Genomic DNA, 20,288 nt, shown 5'->3' with positions numbered 1-20,288 from the left:
CCATCCACACTAACACAAAATACTACACACGCCAGATGAGGCTGAGTTATAGTTGCTGTGGGAAGCATAACTTTGAATTTCCTGATTTTGGTGCATTTAATCTCAACCATAATGTTACATTAATGTCGGTTTTGCATTTCATTTCCCAGTTTAGAAGAATAGCGTCAGCGCCTTCGCCTGTCTGTACAGAAAAAAGTGCAGGCTGCCTGGGGCCACAGGCAGACAGACCACCACCCAACAACTGGCTCTCCTGCTAAAAAGCATGGCCCTACCCCTCCCACTTGGAGGAGCTGCAGCCAGGACAAGTGAGTAGGGAGGGAAGGGTGTGTTCTTTTGTGGGGGGAACTGCCTTTCCATTCATTTGGTGTGTGCAGGAATCAAGAGCAGAGAGAAAGAGAAGCTGAGTACAGAGCCAGAGCAATATGTGTGTATTGGGCTGGGGGATTGTGCCTTTCAGCCTTGAATGGAGGAGAAGGGAATCAATATAATTTAATTTGTAGAAATCTCAATCAATTTCCTATAAAGTTTTCCAAAATGTCTCTCTCACAAAAGACTAATAATGATATGCCAGCTCTAAGTGATACTGAAATTCCCCAAATGCCTCTCTTCTATATTATTCATTCTCATGTCACCATCAACCCTCCCCACCCTACCTTCCCAAAATAACCCAGCACCTGGACAATTTTCTATAAAAAAGAAACTCCTTTGCTCATAGTTCTAACTCAAAATGCAGATGGAATCTTATAAAGGTTCCCTTTAAAAAAAAAAAAAAAAAGCCCCTGTGGACAAAGACCAAACACTAGAAAAACCCCAATCCCAAAGGTCATCTTTCTCCAAAGTTATGGGCACTTGAATACAGATGAGAAGGACAACAGTTAGCAAGGCTGCTACAGAGCAGTGAGAAAAATAACTATACCTGGGAGGCTGTTGGATGGCCAGAAGGAACTCAGGGAAGGAGGGTAGACAGCAGCCAGGATGTCTGATCCCCAGAGCAGGAGAGCTGGGCTGCCCCATCCCTGGCCATCAGGATAGCTCAGGTTACTTCCTCCTCTCATCTTGCGGTGGACTATACCTTGTTTCCCTCACTTACATTTGCTTTGGTCTTTTCTGAATACTGAGGTGGTGAGAGAAGTGCCCTCAAGTTAAAGATACACAAGTTAAAATCCCACCAGAGCTTTCAGGCTGCTCCCTGGGCCTGGGAGTTACAACCACCACCATTCCATGCACATCCACACCAAAATGAGCAACATGAACCTCTGCAAGCAGAAGAAAGGGACCACGATTCTCCCAAACCTACTTCCATATCAAGAAACAATTCTTAAAGCAAGAAAGTAATAGTATTTCTCAAATTTAGAGTCTATGTAGCATTTTAAACCATCTAAATTAAAAATAAAGTGAAAAAAATGTCTTCAAATAGAAGAAGTCTCATATTCAACCAATACCTATTATGTTAATCTGAATTAAAGCATGTAAAATAAAATGAGTGAAAAAAAACAGAAAGTGAAAGCCTACTACGGGCAAACTGACCACTCCAGTTTCACCAAATTGAACAAAGTACAAAAATAACAACAAAAATGATGACAAATGGAAAATACCATGCTTTACTATGTTTATAAATAATATTGTTACTCACCCAAGTACAACAGAGTTTACAACTGTTAATTTTTCATAGTGGCATTCCTTTAGGATAGTCCCAATAAGTTGATTCAGAGACTTCTGAAAACCAGAGACAGATGAGAGAATGAACCCAATGCCAAGCCTCCAGATAGGCTCTGGCCCAAGATTTGTTTATGACACACGCCCATAAGAATCAGAAGTGTACTATGCAGAGGCCTTAAATATTGAAAGCTCTTGGGAGCCAGGAAGGAGGGGAGCTGGATGGGTTCTGATTCAGTCCAAGCCCATTCCAGGAGGCATGCAGACTTGCCCAAAAAGTCTCTCTGTCAAGCGGACAGCCATCAAGCCATTCTGAGAGAGCACTAGGGAAGGCTGTTCTAACTGGCATACCATTTCCTAGTGCTTTTACTGTCACTACTAGAAGTGCATTCTCATCCCAAATCTCAATCTTTCTGTTTCCATTTAAATTCATTTCTTTTTTTTTTGTGCTTATTAAAATGAGGAGCAAGTTATTATCATCCTCCTTGGAACAATTATCTCCCATATGATGCATTTATTTAGTCTGAACAAGAAATCAGTCACTAAAACCATATTCAATTTCTTTTCTTCCTAAGTCTTATCTTTATGCCTCTGATGATTTTTGTTCCTCTTATCCTGAGCTTTACCAATTTCTCCACTGCCCTTCTTGACCAGTAGACCAAAATACCAGAGACTCTAATGAGAACCTGACCTATGATGACCTCAGTGGAAGGATGCTGTCATATCAGGGACTGACAGCTTCTCTAGTCCATCTTCTAAACTTCTCTGAATCCTTTCAAGATCTTGTTTCCTGCAAACTTTAGGGAAGATTTTTTTGTTTGTTTTAAGAGTAAGATGGGGGCTTTAAGTTGCCATCCTACATAATAAAAGGGTAATATGCAAATCGACCAAATGGCGGAACAACCGGTTGGTATGACGCACACTGACCACCAGGGGGCAGACACTCAACACAGAAGCTACCCCCTGGTGGTCAGTGTGCTCCCACGGGGGAGCGCCACTCAACCACAAGCTGGGCTGACGGCTGGCAAGCGCAGTGGTGGGGGCAGGAGCCTCTTCTGCCTCCGCAGCAGCGCTAAGGATGTCTGACTGCTAAGGATGTCTGACTGCAGCTTAGGCCTGCTCCCTGTGGGTTCCCAGACTGTGAAAGGGTGCAGGCCAGGCTGAGGGACACGCCGCTCTCCCCCCTCCCCCAGTGCACGAATGTCGTGCACCAGGCCCCTAGTTAACAATAAGTTTCAAGTCTTTCCTGAGCTGCTCATCCTTCCCGAGACTGGTTCAATGGGTAGTCCAGCAGAGCTGCCTGGCCCCAAACTCACTTTCCTACCTGTTGATCACAGCATTGTAAAGCTTAATGAAGTAGAGATGCATTACATTTATCACTTGCCCTAGATCCACTCAAATCCATCACTATGTCACGGCAAGAAGTTAGATTGATCTGACAGGATTTGCTCTTTTTCACAAACCCATGTAAGTTATTACTTAGTACCCTCTGCTCTTCTAGCTGTTTGTTGATTGATTATCTGACGATCAGGTCAAGTATCTTCTCTGGAATCACAGTAAACTAACGGGTCTATAATTTCCAAGATCATTCGTATTCCCCTTTTAAAGATAAGCAAGACAGCAAATGCTTCTTCCTGAGTTCTCTAAAGCAACAGCTAATGCTTTGCTAATAATGAAGCAGGGCAGCCAATTCCTTAAGTGCCCTTGGAATCACATCATCAGGGTTCATTGATTCTGTAGATAATCTTTAATCAGGCCCAGATCCTGGTAAACAGCATGAAGCCCTAGCACGGCCTAGATCTGAAAGGCCTTGGTACCTAACTCTAGGAAGAAAGCTGGTGATACAGGTGATTTAAATCTGTACTGCATTGCAATAAATAAATAAAAAGAACTAAAAAAAAAACACCAAAAAAAAAACCCAGGGCCCTTGAAAGAGAGATGAAAGGTGATACTGACAGACCAAACTGAGACATGAATCAGGCTTCACCTTCATCAACATTGGTAGGACCCTCTGTAGAACAAGGGAATAGAGCGACATAATTATCTGAGCTTATAAATCTAACTGAAAAGTTCAGAAACAAACATTCATTGGCATGCACCAGGAGGTAGAAAGCAGTAAAGGCCACAGGGAGGTGCCAAACAATCATGAGGGATAAACTCATATGCAATAGGGATGTGTTGGGTTTCAGACTCTATACCAGGAAGGGAAATAATATGGTATATTAGGATATGGATCCCTGATTCCAGCCTAAGAGAATCTACATAACCAAAATCCCCACACACCATCCAGGCACACCCACCACAGAATCTCCAGCAGTTCTGGGAGGCAGAGAAGACCCTAGAGCAGGGGTGGGCAAACTTTTTGACTCGAGGGCCACAATGGGTTCTTAAACTGGACCGGAGGGCCGGAACAAAAGCATGGATGGAGTGTTTGTGTGAACTAATATAAATTCAAAGTAAAGGAGTGGAGGGGAGAGCAAGAGAACCCTCCACTCTTTCGGCTCCGCGGGCCAGATAGAACAGCCGAATAGGCCGGATTTGGCCCGCGGGCCGTAGTTTGCCCACGGCTGCCCTAGAGCATGGACTGAGAAAGTAAATGTGGCTCAGGTAGCTTCCCAGCTATATTTCCTTTTGTACAAAGTTCCTTCCCTTAACACATGCTCCTCAATCTGCTCCTGTCTTCCCAAGCTTAAGTAGGTCTGATTCCAATGCCCCAAAGGCAGACAATACTTTAAGGGAGAATAGGAAAAAGAAAAGGAGAAATGGGAAGGAAAAAGAGTTCTGATATCTGCTTTATGGAAAGCAATCTATTATTCTAAAGAAAGAACACCTTCCGGGGCGGGGGGGGGGGGGAGGCGGTATTAATCATGAGAAATAACCCAGTTTATCTTTGAATGGACCCCATTCCTCCCTGTCTCCCAAGTGCCTGATGCCACAGTCCTCCTTTCCCCCTTCTTACTATTCCCAGGATCAATATGTCTATGTATCCCAGAACTATACACCTGATAACCCAGGCTCAGAGGGAGGAATTACAGTCCTAGAGCCAGGCATACCCAAGGTCTCCACAATACAATGAACTTCCTATCAGCTCCCAATCATTCCCCCAAAGCAAACACCAAGCACTCCAAGATCACCTAGCATAGATGCTCCTCTATTGCTAATCCAAGCTTCCTAGTAGCACTACCTTAAAAGGTCTCTTGATACAGTCAGTGGCTAAGGAAAAAAAACAAGCAAAAAAATGTTCCTTTCCAACAGACCAACAATGGTACTTGTTCAGGTTATGTAATGCTGCATAACAAATCATCCCAAAATTTAGTGGCTTAAAACATCAATAATCATTTATTCTCTCTCACAGTTCTGTAAGCCAGGAATTCAGGAGTGGCTCAGTTGGCCAGTCTGGCTCACGGTCTCTCCTGAGGTTGAAGTAAGATGTCCACTGGGGCTGGAGTTATCTAAAGGCTTGACTGGGGCTGTCGGATTCACTTCCAAGACAGCACCAAGAAACATGACTGGAAGTTGGTACTGGCTTTTAGCTAAGAGCCTTAGTTCCTATACATGCGCCTACCCAAAGGGCTGCTTGAATGCCCTCATAGCATGGTGGCTGGCTTCCTCCAGAACAAGTGATCCAAAACAGCAAGTGGACTGCAATGCTTTTTTATGACTTAGCCTCAGAAGGTCGCTTCCACTATATTGTACTGGTTATACAGGGCTAGCGGATTCAGTGTGGGCGGGGAACAACCAAGGGTATGAATATTAAGAAGCAAGGATTGCTGGGGACCATTTTGGAGGTTGAATATCACAGTATTCCTTCAAGAACATGCAGCAGTAATGGAAGAAGAAAGGAGAGGAGGGAAAGGAGAAAGGGTGGGACAAAGGAAATATTTTGATTCCCAAAGGGTGAGGCCAAGAGAAATAATGTACCCGGTTTTCTCCAGAGACTGCCCTACCCTAGCATGCCTAAACCAAGTCCTGCTTCCTAGGCAGGAACTCCAGATTAGTAGCTAAAAGCCAGGAAGACATGAGAAAGTCCCTCTGGGTCCCAGGAAGCAAGACTATCCTCCCTCCCTCCTTACCACCCCACCTTTTCTGAAGCAATGATGCAACAGTTACCTGAGGTTGAATCTGTGGCTTGTCACACGTGGCCTCAAAGTCCAGCACTAAAAAGTAGTGATACCTCTGGGGAGGGAAGGACACCATTGCTGCCATGGATGCGCCAAAGCCGTGGGCCGCCAGCTTTCTGGTGGATATGGAGCAGAACTCCGGAACACCACAGGGAGAAAATAAGTGGGAGCCCAGCACTTTTCTTGCTCTTGAAAGTAAATATGAAGAAAATCGAGCTGCTCCAGTCTGCAAAGGTGCTAGCATTGAACATCCAGAAGCATCTAAAACTTAGGGGAGGAAAAATTAAAAACAAAAAAACAAAAACAAAAAAACAGAGAGCCTGGGTTACTCCCCTCCCACTGTGGCCCTGTTCCATCTAGTCTTCAGGGATAGTCACACATATGAACCACTCCCAATTGTTTCTGAGCCCCTTTTCTTAATCACTGTATTCATTACTGACGTTCAAGACCCTAATACTGGTCCCTGCAGCATTATGACAGCTTGGAGTTTCCCAGATCATTCTCAAAATAACACTGGCCTTCATCTTTACATGGAGCTCTCACGCTCAAAATAGAGGAGAGAACAATTCTGTGCTCATTTCTCAGGTGGTGACAGCTAACATTAAAGCTAAGGTTCCCAAAGTAACATGAAGGGACCCAGTTGCACAATCAGTCCTGGGAGCTAAGTAGACTCAGAGAGACAGCTGAAAACACCCAATATTCTCTCCTCAGTTCCATTCCAAGCCATTTGCCCCTAGCTTTCCTGTCTGTATCTATCTGAACATCTCCACATACCCTGCTCCCTTCTCCAACATGAAAGCAAACAGAGCCAATCACAGGGGAGTTTGCTCATGATATTCTGCTGCTTCCCCAGCCCCCACACCAGTAAGTGGCACCCTGGGAGAATGAAAACGCCTGCAGAGCACAGCTGGCAACAGCCTCAGGCCTTCCCATTTGCTGCCTTTAGAATCACTCTCTCTACTAGAGGCCTTGAATGACTGCAGGACTTTTTTAAATAGAGAAGAAAAAGAGAAAACCCAGATGTGGCAGTAATGGGAGCATTGCTAAAAATCTAGTAAAGTTTCTGAGTGAACATGTGCAAGAAAAAAAAAATCCAAATGACTTTTCAAGTTTTCCCTTTAAATTTGCAGAATGTCTGCTTCTTAGAGGGCTAACGAAATATAAAAATCAAAGCCTAAGTTTTAAATAACTCAAGCTTCCTTAAAAAAAAAATAAAAAAAGGAACAAAGCAGAAATTTGGTGTTTTCCCCTCTTTTATACCAAATACTCAAATTCCCTCAAAGTCAGATAAGAAATTTCACAGCCAATACAGAAACGGCCATAGTGTATGCCTTTTGGAACCCCATGCTTACAGAGCCAAAAGCTTGTCTCTGAAAGGCTGCAAATGGGCACTTGCTCCCTCACATAGGGTGGAGGGGGAGAGCAGTCAGTGAAGTCCAGAGAATATTCAAAGGCAACAAGGTCACTACTACCTGAGTGGACACAGGACAATACCAAGTATCACTTCTCATCCTGGCTCTCCCAACTCACTGAATGAGCTACAATAATTTGCCTGCACATTTATTAGGATATATGCTAGCGTGCATTCTCAATTTTCCTATCCCTATAGTGAGATTCCATGTATATTCAATAGAACTAAGACCAAAAATTATTTTAAATTCTTCATAGTTCCTGCATAAGTACTGTTTGTTTTCACCATAGCTTCCCAGCCTCCCCAAAAATGCAGCCAAAACTCAGCCTGGAGTAGACAAAAGCTGGCTTGAGTTTCATTAGGGAATCTCTTGGAAAGGCAAATGGGCCAATATCCATTTGAAAGCCGGAATCCAAAATAACTCTTCATATCACCCACTCCTGAACAGTACTGAAGCCTTGATGAGATAGGAGACACAAGTCTGCTCACATTATGCTTTCTAGTTTGGTCTAAAGTTCTTCAGGGCCTTAGAATACTTCTCTAACCGCTCTAAGTCAAGCCATGCCTAAGGATTTTTGAAAGTCTTATGTTCTCCCATGTGTAAATACAGTATATAAAGTGTATGTACAATCACCCAGACCTCATCTGCCAGATGCTATAGGCAACTAAGTGTCATGATTAAGGAGGGCTTCAGGTTTGCATCCTGGCTTTACCAGTTATTTACCATGGCACAATGGGCAAACTCTGTTCTTCAATTCCTTACCTGTAAAATGACAATAACAGCTCCTACTCCTTAAGTGAGAATAAAATGAGAAGATACACGTAAAGCACTAAGAGTAGTGTCTTGCACATAAGGGCTCAATAAATATTACCTTACTATTGGTATAATCCAAGATGGCTGCAGAATAGATGGAAGCTACACTCACCTACTCCCAGCACCAAACTGGATTACAACCAAATTATAGATCAATACTAGCTTACTGTTATTACTACTACCTTATTGGGCTATGCCCACCTAGTCAAACCTAGATCCCCAAACTTTGGGCCTATAAGCCCACTTAATACATAATGCACCCTCAGAGAGTAACATTAATGTCTCCTACATCCTAGAATCTCTAGATCTCTCATATACCATACTATATATATGCCTATTCCCTTCCATGTACAACATATTAATGGCCAGAGTTCCTCTTTCCGGCAGGTCTTGCTTTTCTCACCTGATTTCACCCACATCAAATAGCTTCTCTTGTAGGAAGTCTTGAGAGCAGACATTAGTAGACCAGGCCTCCACATGTCAGCAGTCACTGGGTTCTATACTTCCCTTACTTCTAAAAACCAAGTTCAACTCAAGTCAAGAAACAGAGGGCACCTCTTCCGCTTTCCTTACTGAAAAATTCAATCTAATGGCTTTAGGCAGGTGACAACAACAATTGGAGTGGGGGAAGCAGAAGGGTCTGGAGGTTAGAATGAGAACCCACATAGGTGAGGAGGGCATCCATACAGATGCAGGGAGGTGTGATGTAGCATGTCAGAGCCCATGTGGAGTGTGGAGGGCATCCACAGGCAAGTGGTGGAGGAGTCCAATGTGGTGAGTCACGGGCAGGGTAAAAAAGGCACCCAAGAAGGGGAAAGAGCAGTGGCAACGATGGGAGATTACTTATATAAAGAGGAATTAATTAAAGAAGGGCATATATTAAAGGTCATGGAAACCCCGTTTCTCACTATTAAGACTATAGAATTAAAATATGGAAAAAGGAAAAGATAAATTTCTGATACATAATAAATAAAAATAAAGCTAGATACAAATGTGAGTATGACTATACACACACAGTACATATACAAATACATAAACACATGCAAATATACTTTCTAGCTGTTTGCTAAAGGGCCAAGGAGCAGCAACACTCCAATTACAATGAGTACACATAGAACCCAGTTGCCTTCTAAATAATATTCTCCAGAGCTCTTTGAGAAATGGCTGATTCCAGAGCTATGGTAGAGAAAGGGACAAGATGAACCTGAAACATCTTATGCCAGAAAGCAAGGACATTCTCAATGATAGGAACATATCAAAAAGATGCAGAAGTCAGCTTCAAGGGGATCTGGCAAAATAAATAATGATATTAATAGATTATAATGAGCTAAATAAAAAGGAAACTTATGACTTCATAAAGATATAAATAAACAAATAAAATTTAAGTCTGATAAGGGATATTCACATAGTTTGAAAGTACCTCCCCATAGAATATTTATTATAACAGGAAGTAAGCTTACAATGGGGAAGCCTGGCAGACATCACCCTAATCCACTGAACAAAATGAACATTATTAATAATGGGATAAGTCAAAATCATGTACCACAAGATATAAGATGCAATGAGAAGAACAAAGCATCATTTCTGTGATATTCAAAGATGTATAACCTAAATATAATCATCAGAAAATATCAGACAAACCCTAATTGAAGGACAGCCTATAATGTTCAAAAGTATCAAGGTCATGGACTGGTTGGTGTGGCTCAGTGGTTGAGCATCGACCTATGAACTAGAAGGTCATGTTTCGATTCCTGGTCAGGGCACATGCCCAGGTTGCGGGCCCAATCCCCAGTGTGGGGTGTGTAGGAGGCAGCCAATCAATGATTCTCTCTCATCACTGATGTTTCTATCTCTCTCTCCCTCTCCTTCCCTCTCTGAAATCAATAAAAATATATATTTTAAAAAATATATATATATATCAAGGTCATGAAGGTCAAGGTATAGTTATTTAGGTAAGTTAAAGGAGATTAAAGAGACTCAATAACTAAAGGCAATGCACAATTCTGAACTGGATCATTTTGCTACAAGAACATTACTGGGACAACAGGCAAAACTTGAATGGGGTTTGAGGATTAAATGGAGGTAATTTTATCAATGTCAGTTTTCATGGTTGCATTTTGTTTAGGTAGGAAAATGTCTTTGCATTGGGAAATACATGCAAAGTATTCAGGGTGATGGGGCGTTAGATTAACAACATAACTCTCAAATGGTTCAAAAAAATTTCTTTGTATTAAATTTCCAACTTTTATGTAAATTTGGTCTATTTCAAACTTTTTAAAATTTATCCTTTAATCCATACGCAATGTTGTTTTAAAAAAGAAACCGAGAACAGATAGTACGTAAGGGAGCAATCTCCCCAACATTGTCCACAGAACGTAGGTTGCATGCTCTCCTCTAGCAGGGAGGCTGGCGAGTCTCCATCAGAAACCCCAACTGGTGCCCCCTCACTGGGCACTCTTGCCCCCATTAGAGCCTTCTTAGGAAACATCCCTGCCCTAAGTGCAGTGGAGCTTCACCTGCCCTCGTTTTCTCTGGCTTCTAGGGGTTTCTCTTTTCTATTGATGTCTTTATACTTTAGTCATAAGTTTGCAGAATATAAGTCTAGAACTTATATCATCAGCTGGGATTTGAGTATCTAGTTGAGGGGCAAAACACAAAAGAAACAGTTTATGATTCTGTGTTTTTCTGCACACAATCTTTCATCAGAGACCAAGATTTATACCATTTATTCTTAGATACCCTTTTATTTCTCCTAGTAAATTAACAGTAGTAAGTAGCTTATGGCAAGGAGGAAAATGAATGATTCCCTTCTCAAAATGAAGGAACCAGCCCTCTAGGGGCAGGGGAGGGGTAAACAGGACTGCCACAGGGCTAGTCAGATTTGGAGAAACAGGCCTGAGCCACAGCCCCAGGAGGATGGTCTCTGTGCAGAGTATTTACACAACAGACACCAATGGCTCCTCTGCAGCCATTACTGTCGGTCAGGTAAATAACGCATGTGCCAAAACACACATTTAATGAGGGAAATAATATGCCTTTATAAAAAGCCTCAATCTATATTTACCTGAGAGACCAGAGAAGCACCAAATCACCAGATTAGTGGAACCACAGAGGAGTCATTCTGGTGTCTTGGGTAAATAGACATTTTATAGCCTTCCATTACTAGAGGGGGGAAGAGAGGGCAAAAGGAGGGGGGCCGTCCTTTAACATCCACATGCACAGGCCAGGGGAGCCTGGGGGATGGAAAAGAAGAAAAGCCCATCATGAAACATGGGATCTACTCCCACCCTATCTCCCCAACCATATATACTTGAAATGGGGGGGAATGGGGATGGAGGGGGGCGGGAAGGTTTGTACACCCCTGGATTCAATCCATTCCATTAAAAGCCGGACTGGGTGGCAGAAGATTCCAGAGAAACTCCAAGGCACCAGAGGCAGGTTCTGAGTCCAGCTGACTGGAAGCACCTGGGTCAGCTGCAGCTTCCTCAGTTCCCAGTCCTGGGGCAAGTCTCTATCCCAATCTGACCAGTAGTACCACAACTGCTCAGGCACCCAAGTCACAGAAGCATCAACAGACAATACAGTAATACCTGTCAGGAACTTACTCGGTCACAGGCTCTATCTTAGGCAGCTAAAAATAGCCTGGGAAAAATATAAACAAACTGTATGCCTTAAAAAGTAATCATCTTCAATCTAATGAATGCATCCTTACTGCCAGAGCACTTTCTATGAAAATTAGACTATCAAAGGTGAAAGAAAACTTAAGAGGTCACACAATCCAGCCAGCCAGTGAAAATGAGCTCCAGAAAAAGAAACGATTGCACAAAGTTCACAAAGCAAGAAAGAGTAAGAATAGAACCCAGAGCTCCCAACTCCCAGTTCAGGGACTTGGGCCACTGCCCCAACACCAGGCCTCATCACCTGTTCCCCAAGTGGAGGCCAAGGGCCCGAGAGCTAGGTCTAATGTGCTGAAAGGTAGAAGCTGAGACAACAAAGCCTGGCATACCCTGGAACCTCTACACAACTTCCTGATGGCCCCAAAATGGAATGAAGAAGGAACTCTAAAGCTGGGTTCTCAATTCAATAAAACATTCTCCTCTCTAGAACCTGTCACTTCTTGGCCTGTAGCTACAGCTGCTTCTGCTCCAACACAGGGCCAGGGAAAGCTCACCCAATGTCAGAAGCAGCTGCTAATCCCAAGCTATCAGCAGAGCGAAAGTCACTAAAGACCTCCAGGAACTTCAAATTCTGGTGGCAACATTACAGGCCATTGGAGGTTCACTCTCCCCATGTCTCAGTAGGTCAAGGCAGCACACAAAAAGAAGTGACTGTGCCCAGCCAGAGTGGCTCAGTAGTTGAGCATCGGCCTACGAACCAGAAAGTCATGGTTCCATTCCTGGTCAGGGAACATGGCCAGGTTGCAGGCTCAATCCCCAGTGTGGGCTGTGCAGGAGGCAGCCTATCAATGATTCTCTCTCATCATTGATGTTTCTATCTCTCTCTCCCTCTCCCTTCCTCTCTGAAATAAAAATATATTTAAAAATAAAATAAACAAAAATAAAACTAAAAAGTGACTGTGATTTGCCTGCTGTCTGCCAATCCATCAGCCACATCCAGTAGTTTGGCAAATTCCGTAGAGGGGCCAAAGCTGAGAAACATTTCTTTGCAAAACCCTACAAGTCAGTTCTGACTGCACTGCATACAAGTAGGGGCAAAGGCTTATTTCCTAACACACCATAAATAAGATAGAAATGGATGAAGGGCAGGTATGGTACTCTCACCCTGTTAAGCACTTCCTACACTAATAGACAGCATCTGACCCCAAAACCTTCTACTTATGAGATGGAGAACTAATACAGAAACAAGGAGTCATATAGCTAGTTGTAAAGAGGCTGATATTAGCCCTGCTTAGGTTTTAATCCTAACTCTAATACATATTCTTTGTAATGATACCTATAAAAATACTTATCTCTTAGGAGTTTAATGTAGACACGCAATGTATATAAAGTGCTTTGCACAACAGTAAGTGCTCAGTAAAAGGGAGCCATTGCTGTTTACATGATAAAGAGGAAAGGAAAACATTTTCTGAAAATCTACTATAAGAAGGGCTCATTATTAGGAATTTACAAATTTCATCCCTTTTAATCCTTTCAACTTTCCAGCAAAATGGGTAACAGTATTACCACTTTACATATGAGAAAACTAAGGCTCAGAGGCACTTTGGGTCCTGTTCTCCTCTCCCATGCTTGATGGCCCATGCTTCCCCACTGGACTGATTCCCCCATCAGCCAGTTATAAGGCTAGCAATGCATATCCACTTCAGTGTGTTTTGTTTTTTTGGAGATAAGGTGTGACTTTCACTCAAAATAATTCAACCACAAGCAATAATTAAGTTTGTCCAATTCATCCAAATTTGTTTTTGTAACAATTTTTAAATATATTCTAACAAGAAAAACACATTGCAGCCCTGGGTACAAAAAGCAGAAACAGGAAGGGGTACCCTGGATTAAAACAACTGCAGCACAAGGAACAAAAAGCCTCTTCTACAACAATTCCAGAGGAGCAAATCCTCCCATCTCACAGAGCAGAGAAACTGGCAGGAGGCAAGGTGACAATCAGCTCTTGCTCAGTTCCCCAAATTAGATGTTTTCTTTTACAAATCTGTGCCTTGGCAAATGCTCCTTCCTCTGTTTTAAAATGTACTTCTATTTTCACCAGGCAAATTATTGCTCCTTCCTCAAAATCCAACGCAAATCTCCCCTTTTGGGGAGCTTTCTCTGACACCATCATAAAGTTAATTGATCCAATAGCACAGTTTATCCTTATTTGATACCTTTTATCTCACTAGATTGTAAGATTTTAGTTATCTGTTTCCTTCTACCAGCCGTTTTCAGGAAGAAGGTTAGTAGGTATAGTTGTGTGTGTGTGTGTTTGTGTGTGTGTGTGTGTGTGTGTGTGCATGTGTGTTTAAAAATAATATCTGACATGATAATTTCTTTGACTTGTCTTTGGTCAGACTCTTTGCTGCATTTAAAAATTTCAAGCAGCATTAAAGAAAAGCATAAAATTAGTTTTCTCCATCTAAATAGTGCATGAGTTTAAAAAGTATGAGAAACACTGAGCTAGACATAGATCCTTAAGGGCAAGGACCACATCTTACTCATTTCTGTATTCCCAGTCTAGAGCCAGGCACAAGTAAGTGTGAGTCAATGTTTGCTGAATGAATGTATATGCCCAAAGTCATAATGTCAACTGGGCTGGAATCAGAACATGTTAGAGCAGAGCAGGGTCTAAGTATCAATCAAAGCTTCTTTTCCTCTCTCCCTCTCTCCCTCTCTCCCTCTCTCTCTCCCCGCTCCTCCCTCCTTCCTCCTAAGCCACCCCATTCTGTCCTCTCAGTTAAAGAGAGAGGGGAGAAACATTGCCTTGGTGCCAGAATACTATTAAAAGGATTAATTTAGGGACCAGTGTTTGGACTGTCACATCCAATCACTACCACAGATCTACAGCTTCCCAAATCAAGCTCATGCAAAGAGGAATCAATTGCAAGGACACAGAGGGTCTGAACAGGCATACTAATGGCCTCCTGAGGTGCCAGCGGCCAGCTCTGACACTCCCATAAATTATCCGCCTTTTGATTTTACCTGTAGCTGTGGGGCACAAGGCACAATTTTGAACATATCAAAGCAATCTCTTATAACCCAAGGCTCCCCCAAGAATGTCCCCAAAGGAGGACGGGCTAAAAACAATGACCCAAAGGGAATCTGCTTCTCAACAGGCCTGTTCCTAGCAGCCATCAATTAAAATCCAACAGGACCAAGAGGATAAAGTGGGACCCAAATTAAGCCTAGCATATCTGGATAAGGCATGCATCAGAACACATTTCTGCAGTGACTACACATCTCTGACTCAAAGGAAGAGAAATCACAGCAATAAACTAACATTTCATCTGGAGGCAAATCTGCACTAGCTCTCACGATACCTTACAGCATGACCTTGGGCAACACACTTAACCTCACTGGGCCTCAGTTTCCTCAATGGGTAGCAGGGATAATAATGCTGACCAGCTGACCCACTTCCTAGAGTTGTGAAAAGTAATAAAAGACATCCAAGAGGCACTACAAAGATGTGAGGCCACAAGAATGGCAATGCTAATAAGCGACCCAGACGGACTGGGAGAGATGACTGGTCACACTTCGGTGAATTTCTTTGGGTAGCTGCTCTCTCAATTCGCTTCACTGATGGTATGGGGACTAAGGTCCACACTGAACAAAGTTCTGGGATTCTAAATGGGATTCCTGCTCTCTGAAAATGTTCCACTATGAAAAGCAGTGCCTTGCTTTAGTTGTAACTTCCTCCTGTCTGCTGACGGCCTCGCCTCCGCCAGGGTCTATGTTTCTATCATATGGCCACAAATACAATTGTGAGGACCCAAAACATACTAAGCCACAGGCCAACTCACCCAATTACTGGCTGCTTTGTAAAAATTATTGTGTAAAATACTATCAGTAACAAAAGTTAAATACACTGTACTAAGAGCTTTACATATAGTATCTCATTAAATCCTTTAACCAACCCTATTAAGTTCCATTATCCATTTTACAGGTAGGAAAGCTAAACTCAGCGAGGTAACTCACTTAACCAAGGTCACATAACACTGTATCAGAAACTTACAGGCTTCCCTTCAGCAATGCAAGTACACTGGGGCTTGTAGGAGGAGGAAACAATTCATCAAACACTCAACTTCATTTGGTCCCTGTGCCTAAGCAACATTCCCAAAACCAGAAAAAAAAGGCATCATTTTGCCACAAGCAAGGAGAGACTGAGTAGGACAATAATGAGGGCAATTCCTGGAAAGCTTAGGAAAATGGGTGGTTCTCTGTGTGTACAGTTCAAGAAGTTCAAAGCAATTGTCATTGAGCAATAAGCCCTAAGACCAAGATCTCTACCAGGGCTCCATGTATTTCCTACTTCTTTAAATAAGAAAGAGTTCCCAAAGTCTTTTCAATCATTTGACACCAACTTTCCCTTCCTATATCTTTCCTAGTCTGTGAAATAGGAGCTGGTATCACCAATGAATTCTTTGGTAGACATCTTTTAAGCTCCAGTAGATGGCCTGGAAATCCGTAAAGAGAACAAGTATACTGTATACATATATGCAAAGATTCAGTTATACTCAATATTTAAGTGTCAAAATACTGCCTCAAAGAGGGAAATATAAAATGCTACCCAAGTAACTGCCACAGTCACCTTACTGGTCTCTGCTCCAGTATTGTCTCCTTCGATCCATTCTTAACACTGAAATCAGAGCAAACTTTCCAAAACATGTATTATCAATCCACTGCTTGATACCTTTTCATGAATTCTTACTGCTCTTATGAGAGTCTGCTCCAGAGGCTGGCAAACTGTAGCCCACAGGCCAAATCCAGCTGCCACTGTTTTTATACATTTTACTGGAACACAGCCATGTCATTCATTTTCGTACTATGTCTGCTTTCATGTAGAGTTGAGTAGAGTCGAGTAATTGTGACAGAGACCCACAAAGCCTTAATATGTACTGGTCCTTTACAGAAAAAGTTTCATATTTTTCTCCTACCCATCATCTGCTTCTGATCTTTAAGGTCCTGGCCTCTGTTTACCTTTCCTGTTTCATTTCTCACCATATTTTTCTACCCCTTGCCCAAGGAGTACTCTTTCAATCACACTAAACTTCAGTTTCTCAAATTCAACAAAGCTCTGACCTTCACGCTTGGTCCCTCATGTTTTCATCTAATTCGAGATGAGGAAGTTACTTCCTCTGAGTAGCCTTTCCTACGCCCATCGGTCTGGGTGAGGGACCCTTCTGAGTACTCCCAGAGCACCTACACTTACCTTATTATAGCACTCTCAGAGTGTATTATAATTGCTACTTTATTATCTGTCTTCCCCATGAATTTGTAAGCTCTCTGGTCAGGGGAAGTAGCTATCTTATTTAGCACCACAATCCCAGGGCCTAGCAAAGTGTCTGGCCCTTAGTTATGAAAGAAACAGCCTCTGAAATCCTGGATATCAATCATCGGAGTCTACCTTTTTAGCTAGCCTCAATCCGTGTAAAATGGAGATAGGCTGGGATTAACCATCCACCCAAAGGTGACTCACAACCCAAATTAAACCACGATCCCAAAGGCCTTGGTCAAATGTATTAACAAAAGTCAAATGAATGTGTTCCTTCCTACCGTCTAAAGATGTCTATTTCTCAGAATAAAGAACTATTCAGCTTATTAAACCTTTCTGAACCAAAAGTAGGTGTTAATGAAATGCCCACAAAGAAATCATGACAGAACTTGAGAATCTGAATACCCTACCTCCAACTCTCACACTTACAGACTTTGGGTAAGTTTCAGTGGTCTTTGAGCATATGGTGTCTTATTAGAAAAAGCTACACACAAAAACAATCTGCACCCACCCTGACCCCTCATCCTCCAAGCTCAAATGCTCATAAGGAAGAAGTCAAGCCAAACTTGACCATGCAGCAGAATTCTCACCTCTCCGTACTTCGAAGATGCCAAGGCTGGTAGCTGGGGATGCTGAAGGTTCTGTGAAAGCTGGAAAGCCCCAATGCTGTGGATAAATACACATCTCTGCAACAAGTCTATTTCAATACAAAGGATCAAATCCTCATGGGACTGTTATATGAAAAAATTTAAGGACCAACAGTGTACTTCAAACTCCTAAACTCAAACTACTTTGGGATAACAGCCATCTATGTGGAAGGATGGTGCCTGTATAGAGGTTTCAGAAGCTACTGACAGTATATATTTTTGGAATGAGGAATTTTATGTTCTCTAGTAGCATATTTTTCTTCCTAAGAGACTTACCTCCTAGGAACACTAAACATTTACAATATCTAAGCTTAGACTGAGAAAGAGGCCATAAAGTTGTATGCTCTCTGGATAATCCCAGAATACTAGTCTAGTCAAGGAGAGGACACTAGTAAGGATGGCAATATTCAGAACTCAGGAACTGAGGCCAGGATTAGAGGAGGGGTTGCCACAAACACACAAGCCACATTGCAAATGGCCACATAAACTAGGAAACACTTGCAGGATACTTCCAGGTCTGTCTCAAGTTCATAGAAAGTCAAGGTAACCAAATCCCCAATCAAATCATCAATGGACACCTATCATTATTTATCACCTAATTCAGATCTTCCAAAGGACTAGAAGTTGCAGAGGTGCCCTTATAAGGTAGCAAAATGCCCTTTGCACAAAGAAACACCTAGGTTTGGAATCCATCCATTCCTGTCTACCACTCTATACACATTTAAGACTTCATTCTACTCAAATTCTCTGAGAAAATGTCACTCATCAACTTAGCCCAACACAAACAAAACACTTTTCAATATGAAAAGGAATAAAAGCACTTTTATTTGGAGTTGTAAGTTGGAAGGAGAACTCTCAGTCAAGCTCTATGACCTAGCTAGCCGATTATTTACAGGATCTTTGGGCAGGAATTGTTAATGAGCTTTTAATTTGGAGTGCTTAAGTTGCCAAAGTGCTCTGAGCTCCAGTGAAGCACCACAGAATCCATAAAGGAAACCTTATCAATCACTTCCCGGCAGCTCCCTTCCCCCACACCCCACCTCTCTGAGTGAGGAAAGGCAGCCAAGGGGTTTCTAACCAAGATCACAGACACACACATTAGTGGAGTCACACTCCAAGTCCCTGTTTATAAATTGGCTTTTAAATGGTAGGGGATTCAGGTATAATATACTTAAGCTCAAGGCACGAACCCACTAAAACAAGGCCTGCTGTGTATAATAAAGTCAGAATAAAGCAGAATTTGATGAAGCCAATTTCTGGTAGAAACTCTACAATCAAAAATCATTCAGCCAATCACAACCTAATATAGTTCAAATAGTGCACAGTCTTTGGCCAATGGGATTCGTGTGTTTTTTGCCCTTCAGCTGGGAGACTGGTAAAATGTCTGACAAGAGCTAATGCCAGACAACTATAGTAGAGGCAATTGACAGACACCATCAATTTGCACAACCCAGCCCAAAGGACAGAATCCAAATCCCCCAATGAGGGGCCACATTCAGTATCTTCCAAATCAACAGGAGCAGTTATATTTTGCAAGAACTCAATCCTAGTTCACGCTTTTTTGTTTTAAGAAAGCACCTGTTGCTGTAACATTTGCAGGAAAAACAAACAGAAAGCTAGTCCAGTTAGGCCCCTTATTCACTCCTTCCACCATCACTACTACCACCGCTACAGATTTACAAAGAGGTAAACTAACCTTATGTGTCTGTGTGGGTGTTGGTGAGGGGGAAAGGGGATGTTCTATCTACTATCTCCTTGCTGGATTTCTATCCTCTCTGATCAAACCTCTCTTCCTCCTCCCTGGTAATCCCATGTAAGAAGTCAGTACCCTTAGTCACCTCACCCAGTCTGTCTTGCAGAACCCTGCCCCACGCCCTCTCCGCCTGACCATTACTCAGTAGATCACGCATCCAGGGTGCGCACATGGGCCAGCACCCAAGCTGCACAAACTGTGCGCGCCGCGACCCTTTCACCCCGCATGCATCAACCAGGGCCCACTCTGGGGAGCCTCTCCGCATCACCCACCCCAGGGTGTTGCCCCCAACTCGGGCCCATCCAAGTCCAGGGGAGAGTAAGGGGAGGGGCAGGGGGCCAGGAGACTAGTCCTCCTTCCCAGGGCCGCCCCCGCCCCCCGTCAGCAGCAGGAGAGGCTGTCGCCATGGCAACGCCCGCTCCTTGGGGCCAGCGCGGCAGGCTCCCTCCAGGTGCAGGCCCCGACGTCTCCCTCGGCCTCAGCAGGCGCTCAGGGCAGTTTACGGCAGCGGGCGCGGCCCGCGCCGACTGTGGCGCCGGCCGGACAGAGGCAGGGCCAGCTCCGCTCGCTCCCCACCGCCCGATCCCGGCCGCCTCAAAAGCAGCAGCCAGCACCACGAGTCCACAACACACCGACTCACCTCCGCGCACTCTGACCCCGACCGACGCGGTGGACGGACGGGCGCAGTAGCCAATCGCTGATCCCGCCACCGGCTCCTTCAACCAATGGGATGCAGGTGGGCGGGGCTTCTTCTCCCCAAATGTTAACTCTCCCGCCGACATGCGCACTAAGGTATGGCAAGATGGTGATTCCCTAAGGCCGGCTTTATGGGACTTGTAGTTTTGAGGTGACAAGTACTCATAAGAGAGTGAAGTGGGGGCTCATTTTCGACTGTGAAAGAAATTTAAAAACACGCACGAAAACTTTCCAAGGCCTAGAGCGACTCAAGGTC

At 43.3% G+C, this 20,288-nt stretch overlaps 1 protein-coding gene across 18 annotated transcripts in view; it reads right to left on the bottom strand.

Moving 5' to 3' along the window:
* Positions 1-20,010, bottom strand: part of ERI3 (ERI1 exoribonuclease family member 3) — a 143,000-nt gene extending 122,990 nt beyond the window's left edge. For 2 of the 18 annotated variants that reach the window (XM_080655871.1, XM_080655860.1), the window contains exons 1-3: positions 19,609-19,968; positions 17,527-17,602; positions 5,767-6,044 (exon numbers count right to left, since the gene is read on the bottom strand). In XM_080655871.1, the coding sequence (XP_080511997.1) occupies positions 5,767-6,044; positions 17,527-17,602; positions 19,609-19,743 (489 nt within the window). In that variant the 5' untranslated portion in view covers positions 19,744-19,968. Of the gene's footprint in view, positions 1-5,766; positions 6,045-8,405; positions 8,529-17,526; positions 17,750-19,608 lie in introns of those variants that run through there. The other 16 variants (XM_080655862.1, XM_080655861.1, XM_080655875.1 and 13 more) reach the window with 16 other exon arrangements.
* Between the last annotated feature and the right edge of the window lie 278 nt (positions 20,011-20,288).

The sequence above is a fragment of the Plecotus auritus genome, assembly GCF_963455305.1.
Source record: "Plecotus auritus genome assembly, chromosome: 2".
NCBI lineage: Eukaryota > Metazoa > Chordata > Mammalia > Chiroptera > Vespertilionidae > Plecotus > Plecotus auritus.
Note: the sequence above shows the minus strand (reverse complement) of the source record. Positions and strands in the feature narration are given on the sequence as shown.